The sequence below is a fragment of the Cervus elaphus genome, chromosome 11 (assembly GCF_910594005.1).
Source record: "Cervus elaphus chromosome 11, mCerEla1.1, whole genome shotgun sequence".
Taxonomy (NCBI): Eukaryota; Metazoa; Chordata; class Mammalia; order Artiodactyla; family Cervidae; genus Cervus; species Cervus elaphus.
In genome coordinates this window covers 27,919,956-27,937,416 of record NC_057825.1, presented here as the reverse complement: position 1 = coordinate 27,937,416, position 17,461 = coordinate 27,919,956, and the positions used below count along the sequence as shown (strand labels likewise).

At 55.7% G+C, this 17,461-nt stretch overlaps 1 protein-coding gene across 3 annotated transcripts in view; it reads left to right on the top strand.

Annotated features, from left to right (window-relative positions):
• HS1BP3 (HCLS1 binding protein 3) overlaps positions 1–17,461 on the top strand; it is a 47,060-nt gene that overhangs the window by 27,265 nt on the left and 2,334 nt on the right. For all 3 annotated transcript variants that reach the window (XM_043917243.1, XM_043917245.1, XM_043917242.1), the window contains exons 5-6: positions 10,517–10,677; positions 11,979–12,114. In XM_043917243.1, the coding sequence (XP_043773178.1) occupies positions 10,517–10,677; positions 11,979–12,114 (297 nt within the window). The remainder of the gene's footprint in view (positions 1–10,516; positions 10,678–11,978; positions 12,115–17,461) is intronic.

Here is a 17,461-nt window from a genome sequence, read left to right as displayed (position 1 = left end):
AGGAGTCAGGCCCCTCCCAGCACCCCCATGCTGGCTTTGACCTGGGAGGGGGTCAGTGGCCCTGTGGGAGCAACTGTGAGGTCATGTTGGGAGAAGTTCGTCATCTGCCTTGGGCAGCCCAGGGGCCGTGTTGGGCTGTATTTGTTTGAACTCATTCTCTCTCGTTGTTCTGAGGAACCACACGTTACTCGCCGTCAGACTGAGATGGGCTTGCGTGGTTTGTGCCAGCCTTTGGCTGAAAGACGTGCTTAGCAAAGAGACTCCTTTTTTGGGTAGGAAAATGCTCTTTGGGGTTGGCAAGGGCTGCCTTTAATTTCCTACTTTTACTTCAGTAGCAGATTGTCAGGGGAGGTGCTGACGGTCCAGGGACCCCCACTTTGGCCCCCCAGTGCCATCCCCAGCTCTGCACTCAGGGGCCTCCTTCCTGAATCCGAGGAGAGTTGAGCACCTGAAAGGAATCCCAGAGGCTTTTGACCTTCTGTCAGTCTTTTGTTAACCGATGTGACAATAGTCAGTGCTATTGCCTCCATTGGGAATAATAACAACTAACATTTTTGGAGAATGTATTAAGTGCCAGGAATTGATTAGCCTTTACATGGATAGATATTTTCTATTCTATTTTTTTTAAAAGGCCATGACTCACCACATTGCTTTCTGGATCCGTTGTGGATCTGGCTTGGGAAAATGGTGCCCTAGGAAGCTGGCTGTGGCATCAGGCCCATTCTGTGTATGAAGAGGCTGATGTTTGGGGTCTGGTGATTCATCCACATTCATCCAGCCCCAAATGGCAGAGTCGGGACTTGATGCCACCTCCGTGCCCTGGCCCTCAATCCAGTCTTCCAGCAGGGCCCTAGGATTATCCCCCCTTTCACAGATGGGAACATAGAGGGCAGAGCTGAGCAGGCGCTTGGCTAGAGCCTTAGATGTGGCAGAGCCCTGCCTTGAAGTCAGGTCTCCCCTCGGCCTCTCCTGGGCCCCCCAGGTGGGCCTGTTAACCCTCTTGGTGCAATGCGGCCCACCCCACCCTGCGGTGAGGAACACTCTGATCTTTGCAGGAGTCGTATGCTCTGCGTGCTCATTTCTCCAGCCTGTGCCCTCCGTTCCTCTGTGGATGCAGCATCTCTGCTTTCCCAGCCACCCTGCCCTGAGTGCCCATCTGGGCCAGGCTCTGGCACTCCGGGGAACAGCCGCGTTTCCAGGCGACAGGTGTTGGCCCTTCCTGCCATGGCCACTGTGGGGCGCTGTTGCTCCACCGCAGGGCTGCTGGGAGGGTGCGAGCCATGGGCACAAAGCCTGGTTTTCCTTTGTCTGTTAAACCTGGTTTTGATTAGGGAAAGAGGCGTTACTACACCATTAGGTAGTACCTTAAGATAGAAAAAAAACCCTCACCACCCAGCCACTCTCCTGTTTGCAGAGTTGTGTTTTTTTTGTGCATCCCTGTCCCAGGCTGATCCACATAACTGCAAACATAGCACACATGCCTTTTATACTCTGCTTTTTCCCTTAATGTCCTCACCATCGCTTTGCATGTGGAACATAGTTTTCATATTTAACTTTCTGTTTTAGAGATTTCACAGTTCTAAGAAAGGTGAAGTTCTCCCATAATAGTTCTGCCTTTGGCTGGAACTACTCTGCTAGGAACATTTTTAACTGTAACTCAAATAATACACAATTAGTGTAGAAAAATTAAAAGCACATTTAGAAACCCCTTTGTCATGAAGCTATATGCTTCTGGTTACATATGCTGTATTAACAAAATGGGATTGTGTTAATGTGCGCTATTCCATAATTTGCTTTTTTTTTCAGCTAGGTCTTTCCATACCAATAAATAGGCTTCTACCTTCCTAACGATGCTAGTGCATCAGACTGATGTGCTGTAAATGGCATTGGGGACACTGTGGTGTTTTCTGTAGGTTTTTGCAGTTACAGGCAATGATGAACTTGTTCGTGTATGGGGTGTTTATTCTGTTGAGCTTTCTCCCCAGCTGCCTGCCCCAGGGCAAGGTCCCAAAAGCTTCTCTGAGGGGTCTTGGTTGTGCCTCTCCAGTGAAGGGGTCTTTAGGGACTGAATTTCCCCTGTGTTGGGATGTCCTCTCTGCTTTTCCAAAGCCTACCATTCTGCAAGGCCCGCTGCCCCCTCCTCTTCCCCCAGTGCCCAGGGAGCTCCCTGCCAGGCCCCAGGTCCCTGAGGACCCTCAGCTTCCCGAGGGACAGGCTGGTTCCTGCATGAACACACTGTCCTGTGAGACTGGGCTTCCCACTCTCCGCTTAGAGGACGGGGAGCAAGCACCTAGGCCCTGGGCCATGGCCTCAAGTGGTGAGGCTGGACATTTCTTTGGGATGTGAATCGTGTGTTTTGTCCTAATTATTTATCCAAATGTTGTTTTATCTTTCATAAAATGACCATATGTGTTTTAGCATAAAATGTCTTGCTTCCTATATTTGGATGAAGTTTCTGCTCTAGGATGATTGTGTGGTTTTGAAAGCTTCTGGCACCTTGCCAAGTACCTCCAGATCTACTAACCAAGGTTTATTCATCTGACCACCCTCCCCATCCCCAACTTTATTAGGGGCTTCCTTGGTGGCTCAGATGGTAAAGAATCTGTGTGCAGTGCAGGAGACCTGGGTTCAATCCCTAGGTCAGGAAGATCCCCTCAAAAAGAGAAATGGCAACCCATTCTAGTATTCTTGATTTCCGTGGACAGAGGAACCTGACGGGCTAGAGCCCATGGGGTTGCAAGAGTCAAACACGACTGAATGATCAACAACACCAGCTTTATTGAGATGAAGTTGCTCTATGGCATTGTGTAAGGTTAAGGGGTACAATGTTGATACATCTACGATGCGAAATGATCACCATACTAAGGTCAGCTGACACCTATCACCTCACCTATTAATACTATTTCCAAGATTTATAAGTGAGGCAGCCCCTAAGGACAGGAGCTTAGCCACTTCTCCTTGGAGGCCTCTTTCTAAATAGCGCATCTGTCACCCTTGGGCTTAGGGCCCTGTAGGGTTCCAGCCCCGCCTAGGATAGCAGAGCCCAGCTGGGAATTCTCCACCACCCTGGAGCTGATTAGAAGTGCAGATTCACAGGCCCCCCCTGGAACCTGGGTGGAGCCCCAGAACCTATGTTTTCACAAGCTCCTGATGTGCTCTGCAGGCAAATTCATGTCTGAGGGGCCCCCAAAACCGAGCCTAACAAAAGTCTTGGAGAAGCAGAGGGCATGCAGAGAGCAGCCTCGCCAGCCGCCAGGCTCTGCCACCCACAGAGGCTTCCAGGAGGCAGGCTCAGGGAGGCCTTCCTGTTTCTCTCAGCCCCCGAGTCTCCTTCTCTGGTCATCTGCTAGAGGTCTGTTCTTCCTGATCACTGCTGGGGCTGTGGCCCGGGGCTGGTGGCGTCACACTGTACCTCCACAGACAGCACTTACCCTTGATCTGTCCTGGGACCAAACAGTGAGGGTGCAGGGGGCACAGTGGGCACCCTCGGCTCACCCTGGAGCCGTCACAGTGATTGCAGCAACAGCTGCCGTTGGGGTGACCACAGCACCCCCACCCCCGCCCAGGCATGCTGCACCAGCTGTGTTTCTCCATCCACAGCAGTGCAGAGTCTGGCCTGAATGAATACTGTCAGGGACAACACAGGAAACAGCGCCTTCCACTTCTTTCATTGAGTAGCACACACTTTGGTGCAAGAGAAATCGCATACAGAACCCTGGTGGATAAATCACATGAAAGTAGAATTGGCCCAGGTTGGAACAGGAGTAGCGGGCTCTGGATCTCTGTCCCCTCAGCCTCGGCCCACCTCTCTTGGTGGCTGTGGGCAGTTTTACAGAAGGTCAGGGCCCCTGAGTGTGATTTGAAAGCCACTGCAGAAGCTGGAAAGCCTAGAGGGTGCGGTCACCCTAGAGGAGGGTTGGAGGCTGACCGTCCTAGGTTCAAGTTCCAGCCCTGTCACTTAGCAGCGGGGGGACACTGGGCGAGTTGCTGGACTTCCCAGAGCCTCCAGTTTCTCTCTTTGTAAATTAGAGGTAAAGTCCAGGCCTAGTGGCTGTAAGGATAAAATGGGATGGAATACAGGAAATTTCCTTTGTATGATATTATCATTATTTCAAGTTTCCTTTGCTCTGAAGAAGCCAGAAGCCCTTGGGTGTTTAAACAATTAAAATGAAAAAGGCAGCTTTTCCACTTCCTGTTGTTATGTAAATATCAGCCCTGGGAGTTGTGCTCACAAAGGCCTTCACCTCAGTATCTTTGTTGTTCAGTCGCCAAGTCGTGTCTGACTCTTTGTGAACTCATGGACGCCAGGCCTCCCTGTCCCTCACCATCTCCCAGAGATTTCCCAAGTTCATATCCATTGAATGAATGATGCCATCTAACCACCTCATCCTCTGTCGCCCTCTTCTCCTTCTGCCCTCAATCTTTCCCAGCATCAGGGTCTTTTCCAGTAAGTTGGCTCTTCACATCAGGTGGCCACAGTATTGGAACTTCAGCTTCAGCATCAGTCCTTCCAGTGGATATATAGGATTGATTTCCAGCATCTTTGTGGTTGCAATAGAGGAGCCTTCCCAAAATTGTGCAGTCTGGGGCACCATCCAGGCAGGAGCCTTGGCATCCCTGTCACCCCCGACTGAGCCCCCACCTGTGCCGGGTACCGACTTCACCCGGTCCATTTGCTCTCCATGGTGGGTGATGGGTGGGTATTCTCCACTGCAGGGACTGCCAGTGGTCCACTGGTCATACCAGCATCTGGAGTGTTGTTGGGGGTGTTTGAATGAACAAAGACTGCCCATATGAGAACCAGCAAAGGCCGTTTATTTAGGGTGGGCCATAGCAAGAGAGGGAGTCAGCCACCCATTTACAGAGACTCACAGGTGGGCGGGGGGAGGGAGAGATAACTGGTGGCAAAGGGAAGACTCAAGTCTGCCCTCCTGGAGGCTGTTGACATGGGGAAGCTGGAGGCCTAACCGGAAGTGTGGCGTCCTGTGCGGTTGGTTGGGCGAGCATACTTGGCTTTGTTGTGGGCCGACTAAGCGAGAAGCAGGGTAAAGACTAGGGAAAGAAAGGAAGAAAGTGAAGTCACTCAGTCATGTCCGACTCTGCGACCCCCATGGACTATAACCTACCAGGCTCTTCAGTCCATGGAATTTTCCAGGCAAGAGTACTGGAGTGGGTTGCCATTTCCTTCTCCAGGGGATCTTCCCGACCCAGGGATCGAATCTGGGTCTCCCACATTGCAGGCAGACACTTTATCATCTGAGCCACCAGGGAAGCCCTGGGAAAGACTAGGGAAGCCGGCAGCTATTAATTACCTGGCCACTGGGGCCATGCACTACAGAGGTTGGAATGAGGCTTCCTGGGCCAGTTGCTGTGGGTTTAGGGGACTGAGTTCTGTTTTATATCTGGATACAGTCTCTTAGGGCCATTGTGGGGGTGACCAGCAAAGGGCCCTTTCTTTTGAGCGACGGGGTGGCAGAGCCAGGCCACCCTGGTTTCTTGGCGGTGCTGCTGCTGGGCTGGGTGAGGGGCAGTGTTTGACCCCTGTGCAGAGAGAGAGAAATGGCATCCCTCATGAACGAGAAGAGAGAGAGGTCTCTGAGGTCCTGGAGAGGCAGGCTGGGGCTGCTGAGAGGGTGACTCTGGGAAAACGGCAAATGATGGGTGTCCAGGGTAGCCAGCTTACTTCATCAGGCCCAGGGTGAAGCCTGCTGGGTTGAAACACAGTGTGAGTTAGACATCCTCCTGTGATCACAGGCCTCTGCTTTGCCCAGCAAGATGGCATCCGGGCTCCACTTTGCAGTTTCTGGAGCATTCCTTATTCCCACCAGACAGATAACGAAACATTCAGAGAGTAAAATGACCGGCCTGGGGTCGCACACAGGTTCTGAATTCTTTTCCAGGGGTCCTCTCTCAGGAACGATCAGAGCCGGTCCCCCCCCACCCCCGCCTCTCCTGGCCCTGATTTCCCCTCAGACCCTCCCCCTCTTCCTCCATGTACCTGTCATCCAGCTGTTGGGCACTTGGACGTGCCAAGCCCTTCCCACCTCAGTGTTTTCCCTTCCCACCTCAGTGTTTTCACAGGGCTCTTGCCCATCCCTCTGTCCACTGTGTCCCTGAACCCCTGTCCCAGCGAGGCCTGCATGGGTCCACAGCATCAATGCCTTTCCTCCGGGATTTTCACAACTCTTATGATCCAATCACTGTGGAAGCCCATTGCCCGGTGCTGCTGAGAATAACTGTCCCGGAATGAACTTCACATGTTCATTTATTGGCACGCTGAGAATTTTCTCTAATTGAAAAAAACAAACAAACAAACTGAATTTAAGATGAAAAGTGCCTTATTTTGAAGCAGGAAAGTTACATGCTTGGGAAAGAGGTCGATTTCCGTGCCTGGTTTAGCATCACCCTGACTTTGAAAGTTAACAGTCATGTTGTGTGTGAGCCTTAGAAGTGCCCGCCATCTTCTGTTTAGTCTTAAGAGATGCCTCTTGTCACTCGGTACTCACGGATCCTGGGGCTCTTGGTCCGCCCCCCCAGAGGTCTACCATGGGGGCAGGCGCTCCCGGGAACAGTGACACAAGCCCCCCGGGTGGCCGGAGGGGAGGATGCCCTCGTGTCAATCACTGTCACAGGGTCGCCTGAGCCCCATGGAGCAGGGCTGCTCCTCGGCCCGTCAGAGCTGTCAACCGCGGCACCTGTCGCCTCTCATTCAAGCTCAGGATGCGGCCTGGCTGGGACATCTGTCTTCGATCATGCACACACGGCAGGAAAGCTGACATCCGTCCGTGCGCGCACGCATGTACTGCAGCAGCACACTTCCACGTGCCTGCATCCGTCCAGGGACCGCCACCGCCCCCCGCCCGGCCCCGAACACCACCACCCCCCACAGCCCTCCCAGGTCGGGAGCTGCGGTTCTGTCCACTGCAGACCCCTCTGTTTGATGCTCAGCTGCCCCATCCCTGGTGACAGCGGTCTGATCTCCCTGCCTTCCTTTAGAGGAGAGAGAGGTCAGTGGGGGAAACCCTTTATGGCCAGCGACGGGCCCAGCAGAGCTGGGTGGTGTGTCCTGTGGACAGCTGGGTGGACGCAGGTGGAGCTGAGAGGGGAATGGAGGGCGCGCCGGGACCGTGGCCTGTGTGTGCAGCCTCAGTCTGCGCTCACACGACCTGTGAGCAAGGGGCAGGAACAGGCTTGGAGTTGGAGTGACACCTTATGTGAAATGCCCATCCTATCGTCGAATCGGAATCGAGCACCATCCTCACTTGTCCCTTCTACCCTCGGGTCACTTCGGCCGTCCGCGTTTACTGGCCGTTTGCCTGCTGACATTCTCCCTGCTTTTGTCTGCCCCATCTGGGGCCTGATCATTTCTCCCTAGACCAGGAGCAGAGCTTCCACGGGGGACCTGACCGTGCCTGAGTCATACCTGCTGCAGCCTCTCCCAGATTGAGGGCCTTTCTGCCTGTCAGTCTTCTGCCCTTAGCCCCCGAGATCTCTGCTCACCCCTCCGCCACCTCCTCTCAGAAGCCCTCGGGCCAGGTGGACTCCTTCCTTTGGGCTCCGGCTGTCCCGTTGCCCCGTGTGGTGATGACAGGTATGTGTCTGTGACTCTGCTTGGCTCTGAGCTTCCAAGGACAGTGCCAGGTCTCCCTTGTCTCTGCGCTCTCATCACCCGGCACAGGGTCTTGCCCTTGGGAGGCACTTACTGAGCACTGGGCCATGGAACGCACTCGGAGTGAAAGGATGAGCTCCCTGCAGAAGGGCAAGGGGCTGCTGGAGAGACCAGCTGGGGTGCCTGAGAGGAGGAGCCATGGAACAGAGGGTCTCTGTCTGCTGGCATCCCCTCTCTCTTCCCTCCCATTCCCCCCCGCCTTGGGGGAGGAGGTAGAAATTAGTCTGAATTAGAGATGTACTGTCACCTTGTCCATCCACCTATCTGTTTGTCTGTCTGTCCATCCTTCCGCCACCCCTCCATTCATCCATCCCTTCATCTAATATTTATTGAGCATCTCCTCTGTACCAGGCACACTATTGAGCACCTAGAGACTGAATCTGGGGCCAGCCAGGACAGGACAGGACCCCAGGGCTTTCAGCCGTCAGAGCTCCACATCTCTTCTTGTTCTTTGTCTCCTCCGGGGTCAGCCGGTCGGGGTGGAATGGGGTGGGGCTCAGATGGTGCCTGAAAGAGCAGCCCCGTGCGCCGTTAGAGTCGCCTTATTTCAATTCAAGACAACAGAAGATTAAAAAATGTCTCCAGGGAGAAAAACAGGAACATTCATCCAATTTGAGAGGAAAACTTACGTAGTGGGAAGGCCAGGCCTCATTTGTGCTCGCCGAACCAGAAGTGGGTGCAGGAAGGGAAGTCATCGCCATCTCTGTGCAGCTTCTCCCGCGATAATCAATCATGTCTGTTTACTCTCTTCCTTTGTTCTTCAGACCCTCCTGCCTCTCTCTGCTCCCTCTGGTTTCTGGTCACTGGGAAGCTCCCAGCCCTTCCCTCGGGGGCCTGTCTGCTGGGGAAGCTGCAAACGTGAGGTCTCAGAGCTGGTGGTTGGGAGTGAGATGGACCTGCGGATGGTGGCTGTAGAGTGGCCAGGCCTGACCCTGCTTCCTTGGGGGCTGCACCCCAGCTGGGGGGATGCTAGGGGATCTCCGCGCTTCACTGCTGCAACCCCTGCTGAATCCAGGAGTAGGGCCAAGAAAAGGGTGGCTGAGATGGGTAATTGAGGGTCAGCCATGGGGCAAAGCCTGGTCCAGTGGCTCCCGAATACAGCTGGTCACTAGAGCCCACAGGGACACAAGCAGGGCCCAGGGCCTGCCGCTGGGGTTTCTGGCTCAGTGGGTCTCAGCTGGCTGTGACCGCCTCCGGCTGGCCTGCCCTAAAGACCAAGGCCTCCCTGGTGCCCACTTCTCAGGGGTCATTAGTGCTGCCCTGGCTCCGCCTGGTCTGTGAAACAGAAGGGGAAAGCATCCCAGGACGCGTAGGATACCCTGACTCCTTAAGGTGTGTGAGGAAGTGGAGGTGAGGTTTCTGGAGGAGCCCAGGCCCCTTTCACCTCACTGAGCATCACGGGCAGGGCCAGGGGCTGGCCTCGCGGCAGAGGCATGGCCCTGGTGGCCTGGGGCTGGAGCCTGTCTGCCTTGTGCCTGGGATGAAGAAAGAGCAGGGACTGAGTGTGGCTGGTGAGTCTCTGGCCCTACCTGCTGTGTGGCCTTCAGCAGACACCCAGCTTCTGTGAACCACTGTTTCTTCATCTTCCCACAGAGACCTTCCCAGTGGGATCTCAGCCCTGAGTGTGGAGGTGTGTGGGTCCTGCGGTTTCAAGCAGGTACACTCCACCATGTTTTCCAGCTTCTCCCTGTCTCTGCCAGGACCCCAAAACTCTCCCAGACATCTAAATCCAGACCATGGGAATGGCCGCCTCTGAATGCCCTGCCTTCCAGCACCCAGGGCTGCCCCGCTGCTATTTTTATCTGCTGCTGGTTAATCTGTGCCCTTGTTTACGGTGGTATCAGCACAGTTTAAATGCGTAGTTATCTCCAGCATGAGCTCAGATGGTGACCTCGGTCCTGTGGAACTGCCTTGCTGGCAGATTGGCCCACGGAAATCCCACTTCCAGTTAAAAGCTTATTTCTGTTGTTTGTAGGAACCTTAAAATGGCTAATTTAGGCATCACCAACAGGGACTGGATCACCTTGTTAAAATAAAACCAAGTTTGTTTATTTACTGGCGGAGTAACTTCCAGTGACGTGTGTAGGTCTGCAGCCTTTGGGTCCCTGGAGGTTGACATGCCCACCCGATCAGGAAGTAAAGCCCTCCGAGGGCCCAGAAACATCCCTCGAGTCCCCTCTGGGTTTCCTGCAGCAGTGTCCAGCCCAGAGCAGGACCTTGGCCAGCTAATGAATGAGACATAAAGGGGCCTGAGGGGCGCAGAGCCGATTGGGGTTCTGAGTAGCCAGAGGGTTTCCTGAAGGAGCGGGGGCGGTGTTGCTCAGTGGGACTGAAATGTTTTCTCGAATGATGGAGGTTCCACCAAAGAGGTGGATTTGTGCGGGGGAAACGGAGCACTGACCTAGGCCGCCTTCTGTTCTCCTCTGGGCCCAGGCCCTAAGGTTGGTAGCCTCATGTGTACTAAGCCCCATGTCAGAGCGTCTGTGCAGTGACTCTGAGTCTGGCCCCAGGGAGTGCCGAGGTTGGGCGCCCCGCACGGAGGCCATGTCCTTTGACCTGTGACCCGTCCTGCGGGCCCTTCCGGGCTGGGAGTTGTCTGCAGCGGTTGTACAGTCCAGACCCCCACCTGATCTCTGCATGCATCTCCACAGCGGCCGTTCCCTGGGCACAGGGCTATGCTGCTTCCATAGCAGTGTCTCACCCTCTCATTGTCAGGTTCTTGGCAAGGTCCTTCTTGACACAAACGCCAGCCTGCCCCTCGCCTGTGTGGGTCTGACCAGGGTGCCCCTGGGACAGCAGGGCTCTCGTGAGAGGTCCCAACCTCGAGTTCTGTCTGTGATTCTCCAGCTCCAAGAAGCCCAAGAAACGTCCCGCAGTGGCCGTGAAGCCCAAAGCCGCACCCCGGCTCACCATCTTTGATGAGGAGGTCGACCCTGACGAGGGGCTCTTCGGCTCGGGCGGGAAGCCCTCTCCCCGGGGCCACGCAGAGGACTCACCCCCCGGGGACCGTAAGTAGAGCCCAGGGTGTCCCTTAGCTCTCAGGGTCTCCCGGGTGACCCACCAACCTCTGTGAGGGGCATCAGGCCCACCACACACGAGCAGGATGCCAGTCTTGACATGATATGGACTCGCCCGGTGGGGATTTTCTGCTGGAGAAATCTAGTTTTGCACCTTTTGTACCCACAGCCCAGAACATTCTGGGGCTGTTATGTTTATGCTAGTCATCCCTTGGAAGCAAAGGGTAGTTTTCTTTGTTGCTTTGAAAAGTGTGGGTTGTGACTGATGTAGAAGTATCTTTGTTACCTCCACAGCCAGATGTGGGCACCAGGTAGAGAGGGGGTGCTGGGGCTCTGCGTGGCTTGGATTGTAACAGGAGACTCGACTCCATGTCCCCTGCAGAGACCCCACGAGAGGGCCCAGTGTGGGAGTTGGAGCTGGGAAGCCCTGGCACTTCTGCACTCACCCCGGGTCTGACCTCTCCCCACAACTCCCAGGTCTGTTTCCAGGGCAGGGGATTGATGTCACCCATTAATTCAGTGGGCACCGGGCACCCGCTGAGGGACAGGCTCTGTGCGGGGGCCCGAGAACGCCTGGAAGAGGGAGACGCAGTCCCAGCCTCGGGGTCTCTCATGGGATAGACAGGACATCTCCTGACCATCATAGGGTGGCCTGGGTCTGTAACAGGTCCGAGCAGAATGCCAGTGCCTGTGGGGACCCCCAGGCTGAGGGGCTTCTTGAGTAAGGGATGAATAGAGGAACTGGATCCCAAGGGGTCAGCGGAGTTTTCCACGGCTGCTGACAAAGCCGATTCCAGGCAAAGAGGCTGCAGTCGCCTGTCACAAAGGGCAGCATTGAGCATTGAGACTGGGAGGGGGTGGGGAGCAGACCTCGACTTCCAGAACTGGTGGTTGGCACTCAGTGAGTGCTTGTAGGAAGATGGGGCCAAGCCATGGGGGCTGAGCTAAGAGTGGAGGGGTGCTTGGGGAGCCTGGGGCAGTGAGGTGAAGAGTCAGGTTCTTCCTCAAAGCAGTGGGGAGGCCATGAGGACTTGAAACCAGGGAGGTGCCTCCACGTGGCTTTTGGCCCAGCATGCAGGGAGGTGGGGTCGGGGCTAGGCACACAGGTGTGCCAGGCCCCGCAAGTGCCTGGTTCTTCTACACTCTGCCTTGCAGACCGAAGGGACAGCCTTACTCCCTTTCTCTTGGCTGGGCCAGGAGGTTGGGCCAGACAGTCTCCACCCTGCACCCCCCAGGCAGCTGAAGACAGGCTAGCACGTCCTCTGACCACTCTGCTGCTCCCTTCTCTGCAGCCCTGAAGCTGTTTGACGATCCTGACCTCGGTGGAGCTGTCCCCCTGGGTGACCCCTTACTGCTGCCAGCTGCCCCCCAGAGTGGAGGAGCCACACCCCGTGAAGGCCACAGGGAGGCCTCCGAGGAGCTGTTCAGGTACCACTTGTCTCCAGTGACGCTTTCCGAGGTCGGGGTGTGTACCACGGAACCGGGAACTCTTCCCCGGGTGGTACCACTTCAGCATCCTTGGGCTCCGAGGGAGGGAGTCCTGACCCATCAAAGGTGGGAGCCCAGGACTTCCCTGGTGGCCCAGTGGCTAAGACTCCAAGCTCCCAATGCAAGGGATCCAGGTTTTTTCCCTGGTTAGGGAACTAGATCTCAGATGCTGCAACTAAGACCTGATGCAGCTAAATAAATAAATTATTTTTTTAAAAAAGGTGGGAGCCTGTGGGTGAGAGCTGATTGATCGGGAGGCAGTGAAGGGGATTCAGTGGAAAGGCTGGAGGGAGGAGTCAGGGGAGTGTTAGCCGCTCAGCAAGTTCTAGAAAGAACTTCATTTATGCAAGCAGTTTATATAAAAAGTAATTATGTAATTCCAAGAGTAAGTATAACTGGCATAAATAGGTTTGAAAACAAATAAAAGTGACTCATGGTAGCATACCGCTCACCCGGAGGGAGCAAAGTCCCGATGTTCTGGACAGCAGCAGGGGCCCGTCGGCAGATTTTACAGCGGGGAAGTGTTCGTCGCTCAGTTGTGTCCAACTCTTTGCGACCCCATGGACTGTAGCCTGCCAGGCTCCTCTGTCCATGGGATTCTCCAGGCAGGAATACTGGAGTGGGTTGCCGTTTCCTTCTCCAGGGGATCTTACAGAAGGGAGAACGAGACTTAATCTGTTACATGGAGGTTGATTGACAGAATGTGCAAGACTGATAGCCACAGGATGCATGCTTGCCTCAGACAGTTTGCCGGGCTCTTTACGTGTTATCCTATTTAATCCTCATAAGAGCATCCTCTTCCCATCCCCACCCCCCACCCCCCACGTAGGTGCTGTTATCTCCTTTTTACAGAAAGTGGAGGGTGGGAGAGGTAACTGGCCCAAGGCCATAGGTCCCAAGTGACAGGAAGGGGACCCGGGTCAGCCTGCCTGTGTCCAGTCCTCCCACCTTGCCGGGACCCTGAGCGCTCGGAGGAGGAGAGGCTGGCAGACCGCCTCCCACCTCGGGCCCTGCAGGCTCTCCCTGGGCTTGTGGGGCTGCCTTCTCAGCACCCTCGGCACCGTGCGTCTCTGCCTCCCATCGTCACATCATCCACGTGCCCGGGATGCAGACTGAGCCTGGCAATTACAGGACGCCAAGCTATCTCTTTCCAGGAACTGTTACGTGGCGCCGGCCTAAGGTCCCGGGAGACTGTCATCCACACCCTCGTTAGCAGCCATGGGCTGTTAGCCCCATGAGTGCCCGCCGGGCCTGAGTCACTGCGACAGCTCCTTGTCATTACACGTCCCCGAGGTCCCTGGCAGCTGTTCATTCTCATCCTTGCGTCCTCGCCACTGACGCCGCAGCAGTCCTCCCTGGAAGAAGCTGGGATTGTTGTTCTGCATTTCGGGTGACTCAGAGGCCCAGGGAAGGTCAGCCCCAGGAGCCTCTGCTGTCCTGAGGATGCAGCCTGTCCTAGAGGGGTGGAGCCAGTGGGACCTTTGGGCCCCATTTGTATCAATATTAAATCCATTACACATACATCCCAGTGTGACCTCAGCACACAGACACAAACAGACACATACCCCAGTGCGACCTCAGCACACAGACACACACACACAGACACACATACATCCCAGTGTGACCTCAGCGTTCACACACACACATACGCACTCACATACCACTGTGCGACCTCAGCATACAAACACACAGACACATATACATGCCAATGTAACCTCAGCACAAACACACAGACATACATACCACAGTGCAGCCTCAGCACACAGACACATGCACACAGATACACACACACATCCCAGTGTGACCTCAGCACACAGACACACACACAGAGACACACATCCCAGTGTGACCTCAGCGTGCACACACACACATACACACATTCCTCAGTGCAACCTCAGCACACAGACACACATACATCCCAGTGTGACCTCAGCGTGCACACACACACGTATGCACACACATATCACAGTGCAACCTCAGCACACAGACACACACAGACACATATACATGCCAGTGTAACCTCAGCACAAACACACAGACACACATACCACAGTGCAACCTCAGCACACAGACACACGCACACATCCCAGTGTGACCTCAACGTGCATGCACACACACACTCACACATACCCCAGTGCGAGCTCGGCCTGCACAAACACACACACACACAGACATACCACAATACGATCTCAGCACACAGATACACACACACTTTCAGACCCTCATTCTGCAGAACGCTGGGTTGGGGGTGTTGAAAGGTATCACCTGCAGAGGCTTTCTGTGGCCAGAGGGCTGGGGCAACACCAGGGTTAACCAGGACCTTCTTGCACCTGTACTGTGTGGGCACACGTGGCTCGAGGGGAAGACCATGTGGCATTTCACGGTCCAGTTGGTCCCCGGGACCCTCTCGTGGGTAACGCCTCCTACATCCCCCAGGCCACTCTGGGAGTCACTGCTTTAGAGAATGTGAGTCCCGTGGCCCTGCCTTCACTCCGTCAGACATCTGGTGAAGAAAGAATTACCCTCTTGAGAGCAGGAACCATATTTTGTTTTTCTTTGTGTGCGTCCTGGGACTCTCCAGGTGGTGATCAGGTGTCTTTATGATGAACTTTCTCATATTCTTTCATCCTCCAATGCTTTCTTCCTCACCCATTTATTCCACAGCTGGCGTAAGCCCTCCCGAGCAGCATTGGCAGGCGGCGGGGCGGGGGAGGAGGGGTGCATTTGAACAGGGTTTGGAGCCGAGACGCCCCCATTCCTTCTTGCCATGGGGCCCCAGCTTTGGTCTTCAGTCGAGCTCTGTCCTCTGCAGGGACCTGGGGAGGAGGAGTGGGCCAGGGGTCTTCAGACCTCTCTCCAGCCCCTCCATGGTTGGCCTCACGCCTTCAGGGCCTGGAAGAGAGGGAAGCTGAACCTTGCATCAGTGGGAGCTGTTTCTAGCCATGACTCAGGGAACCCAGGCTTCCCTGGTGGCTCAGTGGTAAAGAAACTTCCTGCAGTGAGGGAGACCTGGGTTCGATCCTTGGGTCGGGAAGATCCCCTGGAGAAGGAAATGACAACCCACTCCAGTATTCTTGCCCGGGAAATCCCATGGACAGAGGAGCCTGGTGGGTTACAGTCCATGGGGTCGCAAAGAGTTGGACACGACTGAGCGATGAACACTTTCACTTTCAGGGAGCCCAGTTGGAAATGGGGTGCTGGGTGAGGGGTGCTGGGCGGCCACCTAGATCCTCAGGGCAGCTGCCCCACATCCTAACCCAGTGAATCCAGCTTCTGGTTAGCTCTAGAGCATCACTGCTATGCCCAGCAGTGTAAATCCTGAAATCTGATGCAAGCTTTTAGCTGCCATTCTGTTTCCCTGTTGGAAGGTAGTTCAGCCCCTCAGAACTTTTCCTGGGCACCCAGCCTCCAGTGGAGGATGTGGGATGAGCCAACACCTGTCCAGGGGATCTTGAGGAAGGGCAGCCGCTTGGAGGGAGCCCGGACAGCTGAGCTGACCTCGCCAGGAGCAGCCTGTCTCCCAGTAATGCCTTCAGGGATTGCCTGGAAGTCACTCCTTCAAGGCCTAGCTTGGGCCGGTCGCTCTGGGTCTGGGGGACCCCTTTTTGCTCACTTCTCTGCCCTGCATAGGAAGTTCTGCACTCTCCTGGTGGGTCTGTGACCCATCACAGGAGGTTGACCCGGGAAGCGGGCAGGTGACAGCTTCTTTAGTAGCTGGTACCTGGCAGGCAGCCCCTCCCAGGAAGGGCACCTCCGCCCTTGTGCAGGCCTCTGCCAGGTCCTGTGTTGCCAGGAGTTGTTTAGACCAGAGGACCCGCCCCTCTGCTCCTGCCTTTACTCAGCCCAGCCGGTGTCTGAGCTGGATCCGGTTCACTGATGGGGAGATGAAGGGCCAGGCTGGGGGGAGTGGCAGGATGAGGAAGGGAACTGCACTCTGCCTGCTGGACTGTGTGTCTTGCACCTGGAATTCCAGCCCCGTGGGGGTGATGCCGCTTGTTCCCATTTGGCGGATGGGGAACCAAAGCCTGGACAGGCCATGTGGCCTGTGTGAGGCCCCCTGGTCTTCTGCCTCCAGCAGCAGTGGCCTCCCCACCCCGTCCCCAGCTGGCTGTGGGCCCCCGGCCGGGCCCTTCATCTTTCTGTGCCCCTAGTTTTCACATCTGCAAAGTGGAGCTAATATCTGCTACCAGACAGTGTCTTGTATTGTTGTTCAATTGCTGAGTCGTATTTGATTCTTTGCCGCCCTTGTGGACTGCAGCATGGCCGGCTCCCCGTCCTTCACCGTCTCCCAGAGTTTGCTCAGATTCCCGTCCGTTGAGTCATCTAACCATTGATGCTGTTGGTGCTCTCTGACCATCTCATCCTCTGCTGCTCTCTTCTCCTTTTGCCTTCAGTCTTTCCCAGCATCAGGGTCTTTGATTACTAGATGAATTAATGGATGGGAGATGGCTGTGATGTGTGGGTACTCAGCACCGCGTTGATTGGGTGGGGGGTGGGTTGGACAGGTCTCCAGGTGTTGAGAGAGGCGCTCCCTTGGACAGAGTGCAGAGCAGGGTGCCTTTCTTTCCTGCCATTCAGGACTTGGGCTGGTCCCGTGTGACCGTCACCCTGCCTCGGCCTTCAGTCCCACCCACCGATGGGCTGTCCGGTCCAGGGCGTGGCCAGCTCCAGCCCTCTGGGGAGCCCTGTCCAGCACAGAGGTGGCCCACCGGGCGACACTGTGAGCCGGCAGACCCCAGCCCATCACTGCTCAGAGCCCCTCATTCATTCTTTCTCTGGCCGAACAGGGGTCTGGATGGGAGCTCAGCTCCTGACGTCAGCCCTACTGGTTCCAACCCGGGGCCCGTCACACGCTGTCACCTCAGGCAGGTGGCTCAGCCTCCTGGGACTTGAGCGTCCACCTCTGCGGGGCGAAGATGGGGGTGAACGTCCCCAGGGGTCGTCAGGGAAGGAAACAAGCTCCTTGGCCCAGAGCAGGAGCTCCATATGTGGCAGCTGTTAGCTTCTTGAGGTGCTGAAGGAAAAGGAAGCCAGCTTGTCTAGGGTGGGGTCCCCCGAGAAGCCATTCTACAGAGGATGCTGAGAGGCCAGCTCTCCTCACCCTGGGCTGTGGGGCTGCACGGAAGGAGAGGGCTGCCCTTCTGTTCCTCCCCAGGGGCAGGGTGGGCGGGAGGGCCAGGCTGGGGGGTGGTGTATGGCAGGAGGCAGGGGGCACCGTGCCCTGCAAGGACTGCCTGCCTTGGCTGGGGAACCTTGTCCCTGTTGCAGCACACTCTGCCCAGGGACT